General features: G+C 40.9%; 1 protein-coding gene across 2 annotated transcripts in view; it reads left to right on the top strand.

Moving 5' to 3' along the window:
- LOC132330062 (VPS10 domain-containing receptor SorCS1) overlaps positions 1–24,174 on the top strand; it is a 258,913-nt gene that overhangs the window by 79,504 nt on the left and 155,235 nt on the right. For both annotated transcript variants that reach the window (XM_059851936.1, XM_059851937.1), the window contains exon 2: positions 1,089–1,156. In XM_059851936.1, the coding sequence (XP_059707919.1) occupies positions 1,089–1,156 (68 nt within the window). The remainder of the gene's footprint in view (positions 1–1,088; positions 1,157–24,174) is intronic.

Below are 24,174 nucleotides of genomic sequence, written 5' to 3'. Positions count from 1 at the left end.
GTTTTGTCAGATAAGAGTTGGGTCTCTAATTTACTGGGGTTTTAATGGGATAGGGAGGAGGATAAGATATATCGTGAGCTGGCAGGGAGACATGCAAAATAAATTAGTAGCAATAATAATGGTCTGGTAGTTTGTCCCAAATGTAGATCTTGTTAAAGAAGCCCATCATCTTGAAAGTCAGAAATAAGTTTTTAAAGACACTAACAAAAGAGCAGGCTGAAACCTTTTGCTGCAAATTCTTTTTGCTAAAATTGCTTTCCTCCCCCTGGTAAGATAATTTTATTCTAGAAGTGCCTGCTTTGGCAGGAGGGAAAAACTCTTTATCAAAAGAGCTAATAAAAGTCATAAACTTGGAAACACTTCCATTCTGGCTAAATCTAAAACTTTTCAGTGAAGTTATAGAAATGCTGGTTGTTAGAGATATTTGAAGGTCCACAGTTCAGCCTCTTACTCAAAGCAGTGTTATCACCAGCTATAGATCAGGTCAGCCATGACTTTGTCCAGCCAGATGTTAAAAAACTCCAAGGATGGAGGCTTTACAGATGTTCTGGGTAGTCTGCCCAGGTGATGAACTAAAACCCTTATTAAGATTTTTCCTGATGTCCAGCCAGTCCACTGGTGATCATTTGCTTGTGTCAAATCATCTGCTGCAACCAGAAAGTGTTTGACTGCAGACAGGCCAGTGGGTTATCTGTGCACCACAGCTATGAAAAGGATCAGCAGGCTCAGTGTCTGTGAAACAGAGCAGAAAACAGTCACTATTTCTACTGCATGCAAGAGCTTGTCTTGTATCCTGAAACTCTGTCTAGATCTGAACTCATTCCCACTGCACTCTTCCTCCTGGAGTCAAGGGAAGAACCTCTTGGTGATGTCATGCAGAGGAGCTGAACAAAAAAAAAGGTCCAAAAAAGGGCTCAACATACATCTCTGCAAATTCTTTCCTTGTCAGTTTAGGCAATTGCTTTTAACAATTCATTCAATTATGTTAAGCACCCATTAAAGGAATCCTAAGCCCTCCCTGGGGTCATTTCAGTTCTGTGAGATTGTAATTGTTTGAGACTAACCAAGATTTCTTCTTTTGCCTTTAGGTGATACTAATTCTGACAAAGCTGTATGACTACAACCTGGGAAGCATCACAGAGAGCTCTCTTTGGAGGTATGGAGATAAATTGAGTTAATAATTACCACCTTACATAAATAGGAAAAGCCTGATACAGTTCTTTTATTGAATTTAATTGGATTTCTTTAAAAGTGCTGGAAGGTTTCTAGCTAAACTTTCTCTCACTCCTGTCCTTTCATACTCAAGGACAAAAAGGCTGAAGTGTCATTGTCTTGTTTCAGCCAGATAAGGTACTTCTCAGATATTCTGTCTTTTGATTTCACCTTTCTCATCTTATTCAGATTGAAATCAACCACTTGGTTTACTTTTGGTACAACTGAACAGCCCTAAATCTTTGTTTATAGTGAAGGACCTCAAGGCTGGTCTGCCCAAATGATCTTTATGAAAAGCCAGAGTTGCTGAGGTGGGGGAACACATATGAGTGAGTGTTCAAGGTCTGTTGATTAGAACTGATGGGATTAGTACTAGATAATTGATTTCCACTTGTGTGAACTTGACTGCTGGACCAATTTATAAGGAGTGTTTTGAGACTTTGATGAGTTAAAAGCACCTCATGCACTCTATGAACCAAAGGGAAGAGCTGGGCCATGAACAACTTCTTAAGGCAGTTATTGGGATTCAGTGTGAGCTGGTTTTATTTCCCTGAAAATTAATCCAAGAGCTGTTTCCTCTTTCTTGTGTCCCTAGTACTACTTCCATGAGCTGAAAGGGTGGTTTTCTCATAGTTTCATCTGTGAAACTCTGGTGGGAAGCTTAGGAGTCTTGTATGCTGGTCCCTGATGAAGGTGGATAGGCTGCTGGCAGGATAGAAGAAAACTTTGGGTATTTAAAACTAAAACCTCTTGTTAGAATGAACTTGTTTTAAGAAACTTATATAGGAAAGGAGTTTTCTTTTGTAAGGGAGAATTTTGGGACAGAAGTAGAACAAATAAACTTTTTGCTCAGAAGCTGAGTGGGTTTTAATAAAATGATAGAGGAGGGAATTGGCAGGAAGTACAATCTGAACTCAGGCTTTACCCACTGGCCTGAAAAAATAAAATCAAAACCAAACAGACTAAAATCTAAAGAAACACAGAACTTGTAGGATTTATTCTGAGCAATAACAGGAATGCTCAAAAGGATAAGTATTTTGTGGGGTTTAGGAAATGGTTTTTCATACTGTTGTGGGGGGTTAATCAATCTTTTCATTTCATGCACCTTGCTGCCATGACTTTCTATTCCTTTGTCTTTAATATGGTATATGCACACCTAAAGGGTCTCTCAGGACTGTGGCTTTGGCAATGTTTTTCTACAGGAGTTTGTGCTAGATTGTTTAATTTCTCAGTGGTTTTGAAAAAGAATATTCATAATACAAAAAACATTTCCATTTTCTCTGACTACCCTAAGTGATTTTACCATGAGAAGTACTCATGTCTCCTTTGTCAGTCATTGCAGAAGTTATGGCATTTCAGTATGCATAGGCACCTCCTTCCCCATTGCTGACAGTGCTGAAGATCTGCTTCTGTGGTGCAGGATTGTGTTGAGGTACTATTTTCTGACTGAAACTAGGACAGCCACATCAGAGTGGAAAGCACAGCTCCTGATGAGGTGTATGAATGCAGCACAAAACTGTGCTGATGGCCTTATGCTCTTTTCTGTCTCTGGCTTCTGTGGAGCGTTCCACAATGGCATAAAATTTTGCCCTGATTAAGAAGGGAGGGACTGTGTGGCTGTCACTGGAGGATGTAACAGATAGCTGGGACCCCAGCAGTGTTGCAGTCCTAGAGTGAGTGCAGGGCACTTTTTCTGACCTCAGTCCTAATCTCAGAATGTGATTAACAGCATAAAAATAGCGTGATTGTTTCCTCTAGTCTGGAATTCTACTACCAAAAACTGTCTGATGAAAAGTAAAAAGCGGAGTATTTTATGAAAAAATAATTCTCAGTCTATTTAGCATCAGTAATTACACACTCCTGATCTTAGTATTCCATAAAATTAGCCTGATTCTAATTCTGGGATTTTACAGTCTCTTGATTCTTGTATGATCTTCCCCAGGAGTACATCAGGCAGTGGGAAGGAACAGGGATAAAAAAAAATCACACTGCTTTTCCTGTTTGTTCTTCCCAATTTCTATGCCTGCTTTCTTCAGGTCTGCTTCTAAACTACCAGATGTCAAAATATTAATTGGGGGAAATATTCATTAGTCGTTTATATCTCTGGTACCTCTGGCAAGCAGAGCAGGAGAGGGACAAGAGGAGAAAACAGGACTTGGAAGGAGATATAAGGAGCTGTGCAGCTGCTTTGCAGGTCCCAGGGAGGCTCAAAGCCAGGGAATGTGCAGCTCCCTCATGATGTCCCCAAACAGGATGGCACCAAGACCATATGAAAATGATTATCTTATCTGACCTTCCTTCTAGTATTACACTAGCATTCATTCTTAAGTTTTAAGTTACCCTCAGCCTTCAGAGTAAGGTGTATGAGGAGCTGAATAATTTTCTTTTTGTTTTAGTATATACCAGAGCATTAATATTCCATGAGCTGACCTTCTCAGTATCTTCTGGAGTGTGTTAAAATTTTTAGTACCTGTGACTCTTAGAACAAGGAATTCCATAAATTATTTGAGGAACCACTTGTCCTACTTTGAGCCCCTCAGCTTCACTTGGCACATGTCACTTATCAGGACTTGATTGCATTTGTATGGCCAACCATCCAGAATCCCTGGGAAATGCTTTGAACTGGGAAATGCTGGAGAGCCACAATCAATCCACTTGTCTTTGCAGTGCTCCATTATTTGTGGTTGGCTCTTAAGTGCTCATGGCTGCTCTGGAAGCTGCCAGTTCACTTCCTTGGATTTTCCTCTCTCCTGTTACCTTAAGCAAGCCTGTGCTGGTCACACTGTGCTCTGAGTCTGGCTCTGCTGTTAGATTCCCCCTCCCCATGCAGCCATGCCTTCAGATCACTGGTACATATGTCTGTGAGGATCCCAGGACAGCTTCTCTGTTCTTAATTGATGGAAAGAAATGGTGAGGTGGGCATATCTTATTATTCTATGTACCTCAAAGAGGTTATTATCTGTTGCTCCTCCTGGCTGCTTAAGTGACTTGTTAATTTAAATCTCCCTGCTTCTTTGAAAAGGATAGAACAAAAATAGGTTTGAGAGAAGGAGTGACACATTTCTTGCAATTTATTTCATGCCTCTGGGTTTCATTCTGGGGAATGGAAGAGAACATCATCTTGTGTCTGGTTTGCTTTCTGGTATCAGGAGTTCTGCTTCTGAAGGATAGAGGGGAAAGGCAGTTCTGCAGGTACCCACAGCTGAAGAGGAATCTGTCTTGAACACATGGCAAAGAAATCTCACTTCTGCCTCCTATGCTGAGTGCACTCTCCAAAGGTTGATGAGTGATGAGGGGCTGTAGAAGCATGTTACTGACACGAGTAATTTGTGCAATAGCTGGTTATAAGCACATCTGTCATTCCAAAGTGTATTTGGGTGATTTAAGCACTCTTACTGATGGGACTGTAACCACCTATAACCCAACCATGCCATTGCCTACAGGATATGAATCTATCCTCTTTATAAACACATTACTTCCTGCTAGGATTATGTTTCTTTATTTCTCAGCCAGTTTACTGTAGCTGGCTGCAGCACTCATGGATGGAGATCATCCTTCTAAAACGACTGACAAATTAAAAGGCCACTGGTGACAGACATGAAGGGATGAAATACAGTAAGAGAAAAGAGACAGGAAGAATCTGTATAGTCTTCTAGATTGTTAAGGCTCTGTGTGCACTGAGCTTTGGATGGCACGTGAGCTGCTGCTTCTGTACATGATAGATGAAATTTTGCATCGGGCTGGGCCTGACTTTAATTATACTGTTATCCTCTCAGCAGACTTTTCCCACAGTTTTAGTTGAGAACTTTTTATTTACTTTTTGTTATTCTTTTTATAGACGAGAAAGAAAACGGAGAAGGAAAGATTATCTGTCACTGAGCAATTAACTGAGTGTATTGGATTTATTTCTCTTCCTCCCATAGATATCTCTCAGATCAAAATGAGGATTAAGCTGTGAGAGTTGGGAGAAGATGTTTTTACCACTGGAGTAAGATAAGCTCACATTTCAAATAAATAAAAATGTCAGAATTGTGTGCACGGTACCCATGAGCTGTAGACAGCTGTGGGAGGACTAATCTTTTCCTGTTTGTGTAAATATGATGCTCTGGAAAGATGTGCATGAGCGACACTTTCCCTCAGGATCTTGAGAGGCTCTCAAGCCATGAGTGCTGCCTTTCACCTCTTTGCTTTCTACTGCTCTGTATTTGGTCAGAAATGAGTCATTTCCTGGAACTTTGTATAAAAATAACAGTAATTAAACTTTCCTTTTCAGCCAGAAATTAGGAAGTTGTAGAGTTTGCTTAGTGTGAGAGTATTTTAAATCATAATCTGTTGCTGTGTTAGTTCTGGAAGCTACTGATGATAATCTTGGCACTACAACATTTTGCCTGAGCTCTGAACTCCCCAGTTCAGGAGTGATTATCACTTCCAGCCTGCCCTTCGCTGCTTTTAGTTTCTGCATTAAGGAAGCTTCAGCACAAATGCCATAAAGAAATCACAAGGATGCTGAAAAATACTTACGTCTCATGTAGATCTAGATTTAATTCTCCATATGTAAAGCGAAGGTTGTTTGTAGTTGCTTTTTTTTTTTATTTTATTCTTGGAAAGCTAAAAATGGATCTGTTTCTAGCTCTGTTTGTAGCTTTTACATGGCCTTTTTATTTAACCTTGAGCTGCTATTTTAACTCCTCCATCAATTTACTTATCCATTCCTTCCACCACCATCTCTGCACATCATGCTGCAACTCTGTCCTTTCAAGAAGGGAATTTGGATTTTAATCCAGAGAAGAGTCAGAGTTGACCCCAGCCCTATGACTATAAATACTACAGGTGTTTTGAAGCCTCCCATGTTGATGTTTCTGCATTCAGTTCCCTGGCTCCTTTCCCTCTCTGCAGATGAAAACTAAAACCACCCAGAACTGTCAATGTGTTTGTGGATATTTTCTTCTCTGGACTAGAGAGTTTTTGGAAAAGGAGACTTGAAAGTTTGTCTGTATTTGCTTTATGGGAAATTTCTAGGTTATGTCTGTTATTGTATTCATCCTTCTGGACCTTTTCTGCAGGTTCTTTACTTCTGTTTTGCAGATTGACTGTTTTCAACTCACATTTATCTTCCACCTGCTAAGCCACACTAATAAGGTCATAATGTGTGGCTTAGTGACACAATGTGCTCTGCAACAGCAGATTAAGGTCTTTTAGCTGAAGTAGGAGGTAGGAGAAGCAAATACATATGAGAGGAACTGAAAAAATTAGGGGAAGGAAAGTCTCATTAAGCACATTTTAGCCAGCAGTTTTGTGGGAAAAAGAAACTTGAAAAGGACTATTTGAAAGGCTTTTATCTATAAATACGGTGTCCCAGCTGCCCAGTGTAAGTCACTTTTCTTAAATGAATATCAGAGCTTGATAAATCCTGCTACATTATCTCCCATGGGCCTTTAGTGACATTGTAACAATGACATTTCTTTGTGTCTTTGGTTTAATCCTTTTTTCATTTTCTCCCCGGCAAACGTAGCAGCCTCTGGCTGGTCTGTGTGTAGGTGCTGGAGGGTTTCTGGGAGAGGGAAGAATGGGTTTGCACACTCAGCTATTCAGGTAGGAAGCAGTAGCTTTCTATGGTTTGATCACAGTGGGAGATCTGCCTGCACTGCAAGTGGGCTGAGAGCATGGATCTTTATGCCTTGTGTGTGGAGCTCAGTGCAGCCTTTTTCCTGTGTGTGGGGACACTGTTCAGGCATCAGCACCCCATGGGACCCAACACTTTCTACAGCGACCAATTTTCGTACCTAAGAGGGCTCATTTTACCCTGGTGACCAACAGTAATAAAAACTTATAGCACAGTCAACTCTTCTACCTGGCTGCCAAAGTTTTCTTGGGTGTTCTTTTTGTTACCAAAACCAGCTCCAATAAAGGTGAAGGGTGGGGAGGGGCAACTACCAACCAATCAAAAAAATGCACCCAAAAGCCCCCCAAATGACCTACCTAGGAAACAACCCTCAGCAGATGCTTAGTTTAGCAGGAAACTTAAGTTTTTTAAATTTTACCAAATTTGTATTCCCTAAAGAATAAAGGCCAGTAAAACAATTGCATTTTGTGGTGGCATATCATGTGTGTTTTTCTGATCATTCTCATGTAAATTTTGCCTTGGCTTATCTTGAAGAGTCATATCCTGATATTATGAAGGATCAGATTTGGTTGAGGATTTAGTGATGTGCTTCTCACTCTCTGGTCTGTGAGGATAAAATATTCAGCTCTAATGATGATGTAAATTTATTAAGCCTATTAAAAATTTGAAGGGTGGGGAGGGGCAACTACCAACCAATCAAAAAAAAAATGCACCCGAAAGCCCCCCAAATGACCTACCTAGGAAACAACCCTCAGCAGATGCTTAGTTCAGCAGGAAACTTAAGTTTTTTAAATTTTACCAAATTTGTATTCCCTAAAGAATAAAGGCCAGTAAAACAATTGCATTTTGTGGTGGCATATCATGTGTATTTTTCTGATCATTCTCATGTAAATTTTGCCTTGGCTTATCTTGAAGAGTCATATCCTGATATTATGAAGGATCAGATTTGGTTGAGGATTTAGTGATGTGCTTCTCACTCTCTGGTCTGTGAGGATAAAATATTCAGCTCTAATGATGATGTAAATTTATTAAGCCTATTAAAAATTTGTTCTCTGTTGCAGCCAGTCATGAAATGTAGGAGTGTTATCAAGTAAATCAGAAAGAATCCAAATCCATTTTCTGCATGAAAGAAACATGTAAATCAAGATAATGAATATTAATGCTGACATATATTAGCAATATACTGTAAATAACAAATGCACCACATTCATGCCACTTAAAAGGCATACAGTGTTTCAACGTACCTTGTCATTCTTACTCTGCAAATTAGATGTTGAACTTCCATATCTGTTTCCTAGGCTGTACCTGTTTGCTCAGATGATGCTGGTAAAACAAAACAGAAATATCTCTGGTTCTGGTCCACAGGGTTCATCCATCTGCTGTGGCTGTGTAATAACTGCAGACAAGCTAGACTGGAGCTGATGTCTAGGGGAAAGACAAACCACACAGTACTTACCAGTTCATAAACAGAAAGTAAAACACCCTTTGTGTTCTGGTATTTCCATTCCTGTCATATCTCTATGCAGTCATTTTGCAGAGCTGGGTAAAATTGTACTCATCTCTTCAGAGGGATATATCCACTACCAATCACCCAAAGGAAAGAGTATATCTGGGGCTGAGCTTGGGTTAACAGGGAGATACTTCAGTTGAAAGCAATATATAAGCTTGAGATCTGAACTCTAAGGTTTTCAGATCCAGGTCCCAAATATTTTTGCATCTGCACCGCAGGAATTATCCAGGCAGGCAGTCAAAGCTTATTGGTACTGCAGAAAGAGCCAGGCATATGTCATTAGGTCTTTCTTGAAGGACTTAGTGAAGCACCTGGAAAAGATGTGCTGTAAAATTGTATATTTAAATATGTATCAATGGTATGTTTGTTGTGAAGCATAAACTGACTGCCATTTATCCTGAAACATAGTGGCTTGCTTGGAACTATCCTTTTTTTTTCTGATTTCTCCAACCTACCAAATAATAATTGGTCAAAATGGAAAAGGACAAATAAAGCTCACAATTAATCAATTAGTACCTTCAGTAATGGTAGCAAAGCTGGCTTTTGAGTGTGATCCTGCTGGTGGTTCCTGTGCCAGTGGGTGCTGTGCTTGTGGAGTGGGGCTTGTGCCAAAGTAGGACATCAAGGCATGAGCAGTTTGGTAGGAAGGCACAGAGTCCTTTAGGAAGGCTCAAGCTGTAGGTTGAGACTCAGATCTGTGTGTGCACAGAACTGTTGGTGGATATTGTGCAGGTCCCTGGACCAGCTAGGGCAAGGAAGGGTCACTTTGCCCTTGCCATTAGGATGTACCATTTGAGGGTCTGTGTGTACTCAGCACTGGGAAAGTTTGTGTTTGTGTGACAGGAACATCCTGGGGGAGACTCAGTTCCTGGTGAGCAAGGAATTAATTTGCAGCTCGAGTTCCCCTTATGTAGGAGGAAGCATGGGGGAATTCAGGAACTTTTCTCTCCTGGCTGGCAGCTCCCTGCTGCTATTATGCCAAGTCATTTCACTGGTGAGATGCATTAAGAGGCAGAGGAAGATGGATCCTCCTGATTATGAACATCACTTGTAATGTGCTCTGAACTGATACTGTGCTTTGCTAGTGGGAGGTAAAAAGTCATGTCTTTTCACCCATTTCCCCCTATCCCCCAAATGAGTTTCTTCTGCAAGGAAGTTGTGAATTTCCCTAGCATCCATTGTAGTGTGTGCTGTGTAGTTGGGTGTGAAGATAAAATCTCTTTTCAATGATTCTGCAATCTAGATAGGTGGGAGTATCTATGAGAGTTGCTGAGTTGGAAAGGAATAGAAATTCAGAAACACCACATGTATTGTGCATTAAATGACTTCATGAGGAGATAGAGACTGATATCTGATCTTTCTCCAAGGCAAATTTTTTGCAGAAAGAGATTTGTTCATTCTACTAATGTACTTTTACTGTTGTATTTTATGGCTGTGTACATATCTGTGTAGGTGTTCCCATTAATTTTCTTCTGGTTTTCCTTCAAGCCTGAGCTGCTGGAGTTGGGTGGTTGCTCAGAATCTCAGCTTTTCTGTGGTAGGAGAAAGCCCCACTCCCTGGTTTTCACACAGTGAAGAGAGAATTGAGTAACTTCAATTGCTGTACAGATGGGAAAGCCCAAACACAGACTCTTCACACTTAGTTCCTGAGAGCTTTTTTCTTAATTGCTTGAAGTATCTTAGCTGTGAAGACAAATCAGGATAGGATGGAAGTGGGATAAAAATGCAGTGGGTTCCTCAGTGAACTGAGCCTGTAGGTACCTCTTTGTCATACCAAAGGCTCTGGTCAGGCCAAGCACAACCTTGGACCTGTTTTTCTGAAAACCAGCTGAATGCTGGCTGTTGGCTTCTATGATTACACTGTCCAGCATTAAAAAGAAACCCAAACAGTTCTTTTACTGAACTTCTGTTAGTGTTTTCTTTTGATAAAATTAGAGGGTTTTTTCCTCTTTCATAGTTGCAATGCAACAAAGATATTCTCTGTTCTATGGCAGAACAGGAACAAATGAGACACCCCCTCAGAGTTAATGGGGAACTGTGTATTTCCTCTACATTTAGGGGGAAACAAATCTGGGTGAAAAGGACACAGAGACTGAAGAGATGGCAGATTCCTTGTCACTTATTAATAGGCAGGCCCAGCAGGCCCTGACTGCCTGTCTTGAGCTGCTGAGAGATTTCTGTTAAGCTGCTGGCATTATAATCTCCACAGCACTCAGCTGCCAGTCTGATGGGCCCTGTAACCTCTGGGGAAAAAGGGGTGCAGTCAAAATCAGGCCAACACTGTCTTTGTGTATTTGAATAGAAAACCTTTTTCAAATAACCTGAAAGGGAAATAGGAGGCCAGAACAACTGTCTGTTTAATTACCCTTCTGTAATACAGCAAGATAAAAGGAATTTTTAGGCAGCTCTAAGCTCCCATTCTGCTTTACCAACAAGCCACTGTTTTCTTACTGATAGTTCGAGTGTTTACATTGTCAGCTTCAAAAGATCAATTTAGGAGGCTGAAAACGACACATTTTTAGTCTCCTTTATTTCTCCAGTGTTTAGAGCTGAGTAATGAGAAGGACAGCTCTGAGTCCTGGCCTTCCTACATCCAGCTTTAGGCAAGCTTCTTCAACACTGCGTGCATGGGTAATAAGGTTACCTGGCTGTCTACATGAGCTGAGGATTTTGGATTAAACTGGTTAATAAAATCCAGTCTTGGAAGAGTGAGAGTGGAGAAACTTACATAAACCTACAGTCTCTACCCATGGCTGAAGCCTAACAGAGATGTGATCAATGCTTTACCAAGCCAGATGTCCGATATGTTCTCTTCCATTGCCCAACAGAACCATGAGAAACTCTTTTATGTCTTTGCAGGCAGGGTGGATTGTCATCCTTGGGTCAATGTGTGATATTGTTAGTTTGGGTTTTGCCTGAACAAAAGGAGGCTAATCCCTGCAAAAGAATAAGAAATGAGAACCAAACCCATTCCTTTTAAACTCCTTCCAAGGGGTTTAAACACCACAGATATTTTATGACCATAGACTGTATGCCAGTGCTGGGAAAAGCACTAGAGGTAGCAGCAACATTAAATTTATATTTTCTTTATGAAGAGATGAAAAAGCTTTTTTTTCCTAGTTGTGTTTGTAACTTTTCAGTTCCTCTGTTCTTCTGTTTCCTATAAGGTGAGGGAGGCAGAACTAGAGCCTTTCTTTTCCTCCTTACTCCATGGTGGGGCTGCCTAAGTGAAAGCAATGCCATTTTGTGGAGCAGGTAAGAATGTGAAGGTTTTGCATAGTTCTTCCTCAAAATGAGTTTTCCTTGCTGGAATTTTCAAGAGGGAGTCTGATTTTTTTTCCCTAGCCTTCCTCCCTCCTTAGTGCTCAATAAATGACAGCTAGTAGCAGTGTTAAAGTTTCAATAAGAAACCTACTACACTTAAGATAACTTTTCTTTCTTGCACTGCTGCAGCAATCAGCTTGTGCACCAAAACATGAGCTTTGATGACTTGCCATATGACATTATTATCTAGTTAAAAATGTAAGTTATCTCAATTATAGACTGTTGGCCCTTTCCAGTGAGCACATCTGTGGCTTGCAGGGACTCTGACCTCCTTTGGCTGTGAGCAGTGTGCTCTGACTACGGGCATTGTGGAAATATAATTTCTCTTCACTTCCCTGCCAGTGCTCGATGTGCTCCCTTGTTATGAGGCAGCATAAAATTTAGAGGCTAGTCACGGGGAAGGTAGTAAGAAAGAAACCCAGAGACCTCAGTAAATTTTCCTTCTAAGTGTTCCCTTTTCAAAGGTAAATGGTCTTATTCTTTGTAATCTCTCCCTGTATGTTAACAGCTTTCACAATGCGAACTCTTTCGTAAGAAAAGCACATTACAATCCCAGTCGACTTTATCTCTGGTAAGGCAGCCAAAGAAGGGAGAAGCCAATACTCTTTTTAAAAATTTTTTCTTTACGTTCCACCAGCTACTCAGCACACATGGATTGTAAATTCAAGATGTGGATATTACTCAAAGAAGCAACTGTGATGTCACAAGTGTTTTAATAGCCTATTATTTATTTCCCTAAGTGCTTTATTAAGATGATGCACAACAGCATTTGGAAGCCAAATGCTGCCTTAAGAGAGACTTGGAGGAGTTATTTTCAATCTCCTGACTTTTCTTACTCGACACAGTAATTTGTTTGATTGGAGCAAAAGGGCCCTGGATTCAGAACAGGGATTCTACTTCTTATTTAGTGTTTCTTTGTGCCTTAATCAGCCCAGTTTGTGATCTGAGAGAGCAGGAGTATGAATGAACTTACTGTGATATGAGAGAGCTGCATGATTCAGGGAACAGGATACTGGCTGGCCTTTGGAGAGTGGCGTTCTGTCGCTGTATGGGTTTGTGGCTGTTTGGTAGTGAAATATTTGGCTAGGCATAATCAAGAGTCAGCAAATTCATGAGAACCAGAAGTCATGTGCAAAGAATCCTCTCCTGGCAAGGTATTTCTAATGGCATTCAGGAAGGTTAGCTGAAGGTGCAGTGATATAGGGCCTCTTTGCCATTAGTCTGGTGATAAATCTGGTATAATTTCCAAGTTTTGAGACAGGTAAGGCAGTGAATCAAAATGAGACCTGAGGAAGTCACAGTGGGCAAATGGATGGCTTAGTGAGCTGAGATCACTTGAAAAAATGTATTTCAGTTCAACAAAGAATAATAGCAGGACAGGGGCTGAAGGCTGAACTTACAGCACTATGAAATATCTACTTAGAGCATGGAGAAAGACTGGACAGAGTGTAACAGGCTACAAACTGGACTTCATGTCCTGCTGTGAAAAGACTGAAATGCATTGACCTGATCGATGGCTCTATAAGCTAAAGAGCCAGGAGCTGAATTTTCGAAGAAATTAGAACTTCAAAATGTTTAAGATACTGACTTGGCACGTAAAGATTTTTAAGACAGCATACAGATTTCAATAAAACTCTTCCCAAAATGGGATTTCTGGGCAAAAATTAAAGTGACTAACTGAAATGTCAATTTGAATTAAAGAATAGGCATAAAATTAAACAGACTAGAAACATTCTTCTAAGGTCATGGATACAGCAAATGCATAAAGTTGTAACTGAACTAAGTTTGTTACAGTCTGTTTATTAGAATAGTGACTTGGGAAGTGTAACAAAGGGAAGAAGCCATGAACGGTGGAATAAGGTGGCCAGATGATTACGTGGGATAAGTAAAGGATGAAAAATACTAATGAGAGATGGGGAGGAAATCTGATTTTTGGAGCAAAGAGGATTAGACATGGTTAAGTTGAGAAGGGTTGAGTGAGGACTCAGCCCTTCTGCTTGTAGAACCTGGTGTTAATTCACTGAGCTGAGTCAAACAGCACCACTTCCCACAAGCTCCAGAAATTACTTCTGTCTGGTGATATAAAAGCAGCATCACCCTCCTCATTAGGCTTTTCTCCTTACTATTGATATTTCTTTGATGGCTACTATTACCACTTAGCTTTTTAACATCATTAAAAAGCAAAATAAACAGAAAAGGTGGGTGGAAATAGAGTTAGTGTAGCTGTAAAATCTATTCAATCTATGTCCCATTAGAAAATAATGGTCAGTATTGTATTAAGTATAAATTCATTCTTCAGGCCCTCTATTAGCGTAATTATGAAAGCACTGGGCTTGGCAGTTGGCTTCTCCTACATTCAGTTGCTATTTTTTGTTTCAAAAGAAACATGCTGAGTGAATTGGTTTAGAAAGAAGATGTAATAAAGCTCTGAGTAAACAGGCCTTGTTAATTTGCAGAATTTCTATTGAAATTGCATGAACAGAACGTGTATAGAGATATAATAGCCTCATTTATATTTGTGGATTATCTCTAATGCATAGTAACTCCTGAAATGCTGATCAGTGCTCTATAAAGAAGGAAAAAAAAATTGGTTTTCAGTTTGGTTTTGAAAAAAGTGAAAGATCTAGTTTTTATGCAGAGAAGCTGCATGTTGCAATTTACCCCCAAACCAAATCCATAACCCAAGTGTCTCATTTAACTGAGGGAATGTGTGAGGCAATTTACTCCTGTTATTATAACTATCACTCTAGCCTTTTTTATTATAAATAATTCCATCAAGTCATTAAGAATTGATCATTGAACAAGGGAGATCCACTGCAGCTGTACTGAGGGCTGTTTTGGATTGAACCAAGGATCCACTTGACCCAGTATCTTTGCTGTGAACCTGCAGCAGGTAAAGATGACGAGGGTGTAAGAGCAAGGCCAAGCCATGTGTGATGTAGCCTTACTTTTTTGATGTAGCCTTTCAAATTACACTGACTTCTGCCTCCACCTCTTTTTAAATCACCAGAGGTGTTTAGTGGAGGTATTTAGTAGCCCTTGGTGTGTGTATCTGTGAGGTTTATTTGTTTTTCTCAGAATGTATCCCCCCTTTGAAGCAGAGCAATCTTTTAGTATCCATGAGGATTGGCAGCTGGAAAGCACCCGGTGGTTGTTGGCCTCTGTCAGCTGCAGAGACCTGAATTAGTGCTTGAGAATGAAGAGGTTTTTCTATGCCTTTAGCTCTCCAGTTTCTTTTTCCCACACCTCTTTCTATTTTTGAAATCTTACTGTGTGATGAAGGCAAACTCACCCATCTCTTTTTTGTCTTCTAAATGAACTGGCTACTCAGCATGTTGGAGAGTGAAAGTGGCAAAGTCGTAAATGACATAAAATTTCACTAGTGTGTAGCCTTTAGGGCAAGGAGCTTCATATAGCAGCTGGAGAACAGTGTTCTTGAGTTCTGTTGATTGCTCTTTAAACATTGCTTTGTCCTTTCAATGAATAAAGAAAGTAAAAAGGGAAACTTTAGAAAGCTCTGTAGTTAAGAAAAATTCTGGTCCCTCTATAAACTCGTCCTGTTGTATGTTTGTGTCATGCTGCTCACTGGAGGATGGAAGAATGGAAGACTAAAGGAGAGATGGTTTTGGATGATCTTCACCTCTCTATTGCTTGCAGGCTGAAGAGATTGTCTCTACCACCTCTTAAATATTTTTCTTTCCAGAGAAATGGCAACAACCTTGACTCTTAAGACCCAGTTGCTTGGAACATGATGAAAAACATCAGTTACTCATATTTAATTTGTGGGCCTGAACCTACAGAGGGGCATTATGGGCTTCTTAGTTGAATTTTCTGAAAGAATTTGGTGGCTTCTCTGCGTTCTTCTAGTTGAACATGATGCAGAGAAATGAATCTAGCTTCAAGATAGAATGTGCCACTCCAAAAGTACTTGTAGAAGTCTTGGTCAGAAAGAAAAAGCAGAGGAAATGAAAGTTCTAGTAAGCTGTGTCTTCTCTGTACTGAGAATGAAATCTGAAAGGCAGCATTAGCTTCTGTAAGGTCTGGAAGTTCACCATCTGATGGGATGAGTCAGCCTCTGCTGGCTGCAAAATAGCTTTTCACTGCTGGAAAGTTGGGGAGAAGGGGAATCATGTGTTTATTGCCAGTGTTTTTCTCAGTGGCTGCAGGTAATGCCTTGCATGGGATGGTACCAACACTCACCCTGTCCATCTGCCCTTTTCTGCAGAAATTCTTCCTGTGCCTTAAAGACTGACCACTGACACCTGTGTTAGCAACTTTGGGGCTCTGTTTTTGCTGGTGGGCTTTTTCTTAATTTGGAAAACTTTACAAAGAGGCCATACCTCAGTTTGGCACATAGAAAAAGTACACACATGGTCTAAATCTGCCTGCATAATTCCATTCATTTTGGCACCCAATTTATTTCTCATAAGAGCTGATCTCTTCCAGCTGCACCTAATGAGCTTAAATTCATCCAGGAAGGGGTAGAGGATGCTGAGTGAATCAGCAACATCTCAGATTCCTCAGAGCCTTAATTTACTTGTGTATTTGGCCTACACTTGACAGTGATCATGTCCATGCCTTAATATCCCACTGGGCGTTGTCATCCTGTTCTCCCACATCCTGTCCCTTCCTTTCCTTTCTGAAACGTTACTTCTCTGGCCTCCCTGCTTCTGATGTTTTCTTTGTTAGTTTTAAGAAGCTTTAAAGATGCTCTGAAAGCTAAGTAATATATTTATACTTTTTTCTGGAATATCACATGACAGTCCAGAACTTTCCTGAATGCAGATGTCATAAACATTTGTCTTCTCAATCACTAAAGCTCTAGCAGGCTTTTATGTAATTATATAGGGTAATTACACACACTCTCCTGTAAACTATCATTAAGTCTCTGGAAAGGCTTCTGCAGGTTTCAGTAAGCTTTAGATCAGGCTCATTACCTATCCAAAAAGACAACAAAAGAATTTTTGTTGTCTTATTGGTTTTGTCTTTTTTCTACTGTCCATAAGAACATAAAATTCTTTTGAATCAGTATTTGTAAAATGGCTCCTTTCTGTTTGTTTGGGCACCAAGCAGTAAGGTACCACCCTTGAACACAGCCCTTGCACTGTGGCTGTTCCAGCTGAGTATCCTGGGATTTGGGTGGATACAGCACATGAGTGAGCCCAGTGCAGTGGGGAGGTGTTGCTGGCACATCAGGCAGTGGCTCTCAGGTTGCTGCCCTAATTCTTGTAGGAATTGACACCTTCTGGTGTTGGCATCCTATTCCTAGGAGAGATCTGCAGTGTGAATAGGTGCTGAAGTTAATAACAGAGATTATTGAACTTAGAGGGCTCTATGAAGAATAAAACTCAGTTGCCTCAACAGTATGAACAGGGTTATCATCCATGGAATCAGAGATGTTAAGGCAGAGGTAAATTTTAAGGAAGAATTTGTCTGAGGATCAAATAGGTGGGGGTGGAAAAGTTTGATCAATGGCCAGCTAAGGCTGTTGTCCTTGTTATGTGTTACTGGGGTCACTGTGCCCCCTCTGGGAGACAAAACAGGGAAAAAAAGTTGTTAGGCATCCCACAGGAGCTGTTGGACTTTCCTGAGCAAGCTTAGCTCCTGTTTCTCTGCAGCAGGGTGCCTCTCCTGCTCTGTGGTTCTGTGGAGTGGGTGCAGGTGGTTGCCCTGTTTTGCAGGCACCAGCTGTGCCCAGTGTGTGCCTCTAACAGTGCTGTACAGCTGTGGCAGAGACCTGTGGCAGACAGATCTCATCTGCTCAGATCATGAGCTGGCAGTAATCCTGCCAGAAGGCCCAAGCTTGCTGCTCCTGATTTACAGAGCTCACAGGACAGTCTGTTCAGAACCTCAGCTATATCTGAAAATATCACCCTGTAATGTCTAACCAAAAAAAAAAAAAAAAAAGAAAAGGATAAACTGCCAAAACTGCCAAGAGGTCTAGATTCTTTGAAGGAGCAGGGCTGGCAGCATAACTCTTCTACAGACAGAGTCCTGCAAAAATGAGGTGGTTGCACTCAAGGAGCCAGCCTGTAAATCGGACAGGACTTGTCGGCACTGTCAGCTGAGCTAATGCCCAGTGGTACAGTAAGGAAGATCCACTGTTACTGTTGCCTTTCTGTCAGAGTCAGAGAGTAGACAAGTAATAATGTCTTCATTCAGTATAAAAAAGACTGCTCCATTAATTGAAATAATAGACTAGGACTGGGTTTGTCTGGAGGTAGAGAACAGAGATCTAGACCCAGTCCTCAGGCAGGGGTAGATGTGATTTACTTAGTGTTTGTGTTCCAGTGCTGTCATTTGCTGCACTCTGGGCTGACTGGCTGGGATTAATTTATGATGCTTTCTTGCTAGTTCTTCCCCCAAAGTAGACTACTGCTCCATTGCCTACCAGCACTGCAGATCTGACGATCTATCAATTGCCACAAGAATCACTTCTTGTGTGTTTTACCTGATTTCACTTTTGATTCTCTAAAGCAAACTTTACTTTTAGCTGCTGCTTCATCTCCTGCATCTTTTTTGCTCTGTCAGCTGAAGACTTCTATTCCAGCAGGTCCCAAAGGTGTGCTTTCTTAATTCCCTGGTAAATTTTGAAATGATTCCCCAGCTGGTACCAATCACTGGGCTGAATGTAGGTGTGCTGATTAGTTGCTGTGACAACTCTGTCTAATTAGCTGAGTTGGTTTCTCCTTCTCAGAGTACCCAAAGGAGATGTTTGGTTCAAGGTTTTATTAAGGTGAGCTAGGAGTTAATAATTATGCACGGGGTTGAAGACTGATCAGCCTCTGCTCTAGCTCAACAGCCTTAATTAATGGAGTCAGTAAAAGCCTCATGTTTCAGGGGTGACAGTGCAATCACTAGAGTTGTCCACTTGTCCCTCTCCGTTTCCCTGTAGAATAAGATTCCTTTACCTGCTCACCTTTGCACAGCCCTCAGAAAATACATTTGAGCTTGATCAGTTCGTGCTCAGACAGAAAAAGTGACAACAGGCATTTTACCTTGGCTGTTCATTTTTTTCTTGGATAGTTGAGCAACACCATATTTGGGAATCAAGGCTTCAGTTAAATATCTCCTTCCTTGGGAATAGAAACTCAATAAAGAACTGGGATTTAATTCCCAGAAAATTCCCAAAGAACTGTAAATACCTGGAGTGTGAAAGTGGGACTACAAGTGTTTCACAGTGCCAAGATTAGTGCCTTATCTCCACTTCCTGGCCAATAAGAGCTCCAGCATTGGTGGTTCCATCTGTTATGCAGGATTTGGTTATGTTCCTGAGCCAGGGCCTAAATGCAGTTGGTGTTCTTCCATGCTTTTCAACAGGGCTGAAGAAATTTGGTAACATCTGTTCTCTTCTTTTGGTGTCTGTACACCACCGGGATGAAAAGTGTATCTGGCATACGCAAAGGCAGAAGAGTTCAGGGTGATTTTCTTTTTTTGTTAGCAAGGGGTTCAGTGTCTGGTGTTGCCACAAGGAATTTTGGAGTGTGCAGTTTCTCTCCCATCCTCAATCCCTCTTCTACTGTCCTGCATCAGTGACCAAGCATTCAAGCCAGTCTTGGAACACCAGTACCTTCTTTTCTGGCTACCTGTTTGCAGGTTTGGGATTATTTGTCCCACTTGGATGCCTTACTGATGGATTTTCTGGGTGGTTTGAACTAGTTTGGGTTGTAACACATTTCTTCTGCAGACACAATTGCTTCCCCTCCTGCAGGTTAAAGCCCTTCCTCTGCCTCATTCTGTCAATGTCCCTTAATGGTCCTTAAGGGCCATTTAAGAGGTAGCTTTTCCTGAGCCAAGTTTTCTTGTTTCCTCCGTTCTCTTCAGAAGCGGCTTCTCCCCTGTATCTCATCTTTTACACCACTTTGAAATATCCTGTATAAAAACTGTTAGCACCTCAGGCATCCAATAAAACATAGTTTTTTAACTGTTAATAACTTCAGGATTTTTCCCATTAAGTTTTTACATGAAGTAAGATGCTAAATAAAATCAAAGGAGTTTTATTTCATTCTCTTCAACAGTTCTGCTCTACTCTCGTAAATAAAACATTCTCACAAAAAGACACTTATTTTAATATATTCTCACACTGCCACCCAGGCTGAGTTCCTTGACACTCAGCAACCTCACACAGTGCTGATAACTTCATGGGACCACTGCTGTGCTGTGTGTGGATGAGTCAGCTTTCCATTTTCACAGTAGCTTTAGTTTTTTTCTTGCTAACACACATTTCTCCTAAAAAACTGGCTTACTTTCTGAGGTTTGTCATGGTCCTCCCTCAGAGCTGCAGTTGTCTCCATTGCTGTGAGAATCCCTGTCACAGTCAAACACTGTTTACAATCACCTGACATAACTGGTTCTAGGTGCAAGGGCTTTCCTTGCAGAACCTCCTCTTTGCACATTTTCTTTGCTTATTGTCTCTAATGAAGTTAAAAGAGCCAATCCAGTCTCAGCTGCACCCTATACCTGATTTTTCTTGCTGATAGTTGAGATTATCCAGGTTATTCCTTTTTCTTCCCACTTTTGAACCAGTAAATTTTGCTACACTGGAAATGTGCAGAATTTCATTTTTGTTTTAATGAACTGCTGCTGGGAGAGTCTTTACCTTTTTGAACCCAATCACTTTGTCAGCTTGATTAGTCAAATTGCTGGTGAATCTATTACTCTTCTCCATAATCATGAGTTTGGTTGCATTATTAAACATCTTTCGATGTCCTACACACAAGCAGAGTTCAAAGGGGTGAAGGAGAGCACTACCCCATAATAATTAGTAGTACAGAGGCTGAGAGAGCACTCAAGATGGAGGATGCTCCTAAATAGAAAATTTTGTATTATTTCAGAATGGCTGCATCTCAATGTTTTCCTTGCTGTAAAGGAGGATTTGCTGGAACTAATTTCCCTGTATTGGTGGTTGCTGCAGTGACAGCCCCAGCTGTTGTTCTAATGCTTAGGCAGCTACAGATGCATCAGTGCTTTTGCTGACTGTTCTGCTGAGCGCTGTCCTCTCTTTCCAGCAAAACCTGGACCTCTCACATCTCAGAACTAAAAAAAAATCTGCTCCTTCTGATGTTCTGCAAGGAAATTCCATGCAGGAAAAGGTTTGCTTTGGCAGGTTGGCATTTTCTAAAGTGAAAACATGTCTGAAGCATTTCCAAGTGACCCTGCAAATGACTGAATTAAATTTCAGTTTTATCACTGAATTTTCAAACACTGTGTTTGTGTGTATGTAGCTTTGTTTTTTGTTTTATCGTGGTTTTATTGGGTTCTGTTACTTTTGCTTGTTTTGTTGGTTTGTTTGTTTTGTTTTTTTTCTCCAACCACTCTTTCTAGGCAGAAGCACAAACCTGTGAAGTAATGAAGATTGTTCAGGAAGTGTGACAGCACAAATGTCAAAAATACTCTTGGAGGCTTCTCCAGGACTCTTGAAGAACTTGGGAGTTGTCAGGGGAAATTTGCACCATGATGAACTTACTTAGCTGTCTGGACAAACTTGGCTGTCCAGACAAACAGAATTTCTGTTGTATGAAGAATTTTGCATTTTTAAAACTAGTAAAACCTGATAATAAAATAGACTGTGAAACCTGTCACTAAATGGATGATGTCATTCAGCCAGGTACTAGAAAGGCTGGACAGGTCCCTGGAGGATATTTTGATTTTATTCAGGAACTGTCACCTGATAGAGAGCATCCTTAGGGAAAATTTATTTTCCACAAAAAATATCTACTAGGACATATTGCATTCTTGTGTGGGTGCCACAGGAACAGGAGGTTACAGGCTCTGCTTTACTGTTGGCAGTGAAAGGCTCATCAGCAACGTGGGGGTACCACAAGATCTGATGTCACTGTGTTCTCTAGAGGTTCTGGTTCAAGGATTCACATGCTACAAGCACAGGCTTATTTCTTAGCTTTCCTTAGTGATGATTCCAGCTGTCACCAGCTGCAGTGTTCATGGCACTGAGCTTCTGCTGAGAGTGCCACTGAGACAGCATCACAGGGATTGCCTCTCTGTTTATTGTGCTGCTCCCCTGGAAAGCCCAAATGTCTGTGGCAGGCACAGAACAATAACAAATCCTTGTGGGGTGCACACCCAATAACCCCTCTCTCACACAGAAAGCTGCTCCCACTGCATTCCTGTTGCTGCAGCAATTAGAAATAAGACATCTGACTCATCAGGGGCTTGGCCAAGCTGTCCCAGCTCTGCCTTCCCTACTTTCTGTGGGATGGTCTGGCCCCAGATCTCAAATAGTGGGGCAGGAATATTTCAGTTTTGCCCGCATGTCTGAGCAGTCCTTGGGCTGGCTGTGTCGGGAGGCATCAGTGAACCTTCTCTCTTGGGTGCCTGACACTTTTCTCTTTGCTTGACATGCCTCTCTTGAAGCCAGCCTGGAAAGTGTTTGCAGTTGAAGCAAGTGGAGCAAATTCTAATTTGTCTGGAATGGGCCCTCCTGTTAAATGTTAAACTGACCTTTTCAAGAGAAATTTACTTGATAGTTCTAAGTGAAGCCCTGCTTTAAGCTAAACCTGTCACTACAACATGATTAAAATCACTTAAATGTACATCAGTTGCACATATTATTAATGGAAATTGAAATCAACCTAAATGGTAACCATAAATTTTAAAACAGAGGGAAGAGGATGGAGACAGAAAAACCCATGCACAATGTGAAGGTTAAGGTGCCTTATTCACCCAAAAATTAGATGAGCTGAACAGGGAACTTTATTCTGAAGCAGTGAAAAATCACAGATGCTTTTTTTGTGTTTACTGTCCTCCAATCTCATCTACTGAAAAGGGAAATCCAGTGCATTTTGGCAGGAATTTGATGTGTGAAGATGTAGAAGGCTTGGTCACAGTTGTCTGGTCTGTTTCAGGTGAAACAAGATTAGATCCCAACAAGTGATGAGATTTCTGGGGGTGTGGCAGGTGGTGAAGGTGTGTGTGTGTGTGTAGAGGGTGCTGGAAGGGGAGTTGGGGCATACGTGTGATCCATGAGTGTCTGCTCCCACTTGAACTGCACATTTAAAATCCTGTACCTGTTCTTACCTCCTTCCCTTCCCCCCCCAGAGGCACAGCTCCAGTGTTTGGCTACCGTAGCAACTGTAACTTAAAGTGTCTGTTCTAATTGGGCACTAATAAATCAAAACTGAATTGAAGACCTTCCACTTACAGTCATTTTTCAGTGACTTTCTATCACACAGCAGGATAGGACTTGGCAGCCATCTCCCAGAGAAATGTCCAGGGACTTATGAAGGTCCTTTTTCAGGGTATAATCTTTATGTGGCTATGTGACCTTTGCCATTCCAAGTGCCAATTGAACATTTTGTAATTAATAACTGTTTTCTAGCAGCCTTGGCTTTCACACAGGTGAAATTAGAGTGGCTTTTTCCAGCTGCTTTGTGGCATTGGGGGTTTGTAGGACTTTTGTGGTCAAGTGTGGAATTTGGTTAGCAAAGCTGTAATTTTTTGAGCATGTTAGAAGACACACCTTTATTAAGGGCGTTGGTGGTAGCTGAGGATGACAGGTCTGTTATAAGAAGGTGGAAAGAATTTTCAGGTACTTGGTTGAGCTCCTGTTGGTAGCATTATTTTAATGACTAGATTGTATAATTAATGTCTTTATACACCCACATCTTTAGAAAAACCTTCCTTATCATTTTAATTCCAAATAAATTAAAAACAGATGGCTTTTGGGGTAAATAAGTCTTCTGGTCAATTTTTTTTTAGGTTGTGGGTTGTGAGTAGTGGATGAATATGGCCCGTCAGTGAGGATTTTAGTGTCAGGGACTCTTTAAAGATGCTTCAGTCTGCAGTCCTTATATTCTCACAAGCAGAAAACTTATTTTGAATAAGATGTTGTTGCAATGCAGGGCAAAATAGTAACCTGATCTTGTGCAGGATGTTTCTTATATGGAATTTACAGCCAAGCTTTAACTTACTTTTATTCTTTAACTTACTTTTATCTTTTACCACTAACATAAAAGCAAATGCCATTTTATTTGTAGCTGGTGCTGACTTAAAGATGACTTTCAAAATCAAAGAACCCGAAGAGCTGAGCTCATTTCTAGACTGTCAGCCTGCAATTCCTCTCTTTGCCCAGATGCCAGTGTATCAGTTTGCTAATAGACTGTTTGAACACCTCACCTTGACCACAGCTTGCTCTATTCTTAACACACAGCACAAGCTCCTGACCATTTTTCCTGCAGAGTGATAGGGAGCAGGCATTCTCTGCAGGCCTGGAAAACAGTATTAATCTTCTGCTGTGTACTTTCATTTCATTTCCTGTAAAAATCCATCTTCTGCTACTGGAGTTGACCTAAGGTTAGATGTCAGAGGAACAAATTGCTGTCACCTGCTCCATACCCCAAGAGTAGCTATAAATAGCATGCTTTATAACCCCACTGATCCTTGAGATACATAGTGATAAATATTCTTCTCCCAACCAAGAGGAAAAAAGTAAAGCTGCGTGGCTCTGGGTGTTGTCTATTCTTTGCAGCTGGCACAAATGGTAGAGCTG

The sequence above is a fragment of the Haemorhous mexicanus genome, chromosome 7 (genome assembly GCF_027477595.1).
Source record: "Haemorhous mexicanus isolate bHaeMex1 chromosome 7, bHaeMex1.pri, whole genome shotgun sequence".
NCBI classification, from domain to species: Eukaryota; Metazoa; Chordata; class Aves; order Passeriformes; family Fringillidae; genus Haemorhous; species Haemorhous mexicanus.
This window is presented reverse-complemented; position numbering and strand designations above follow the sequence as displayed.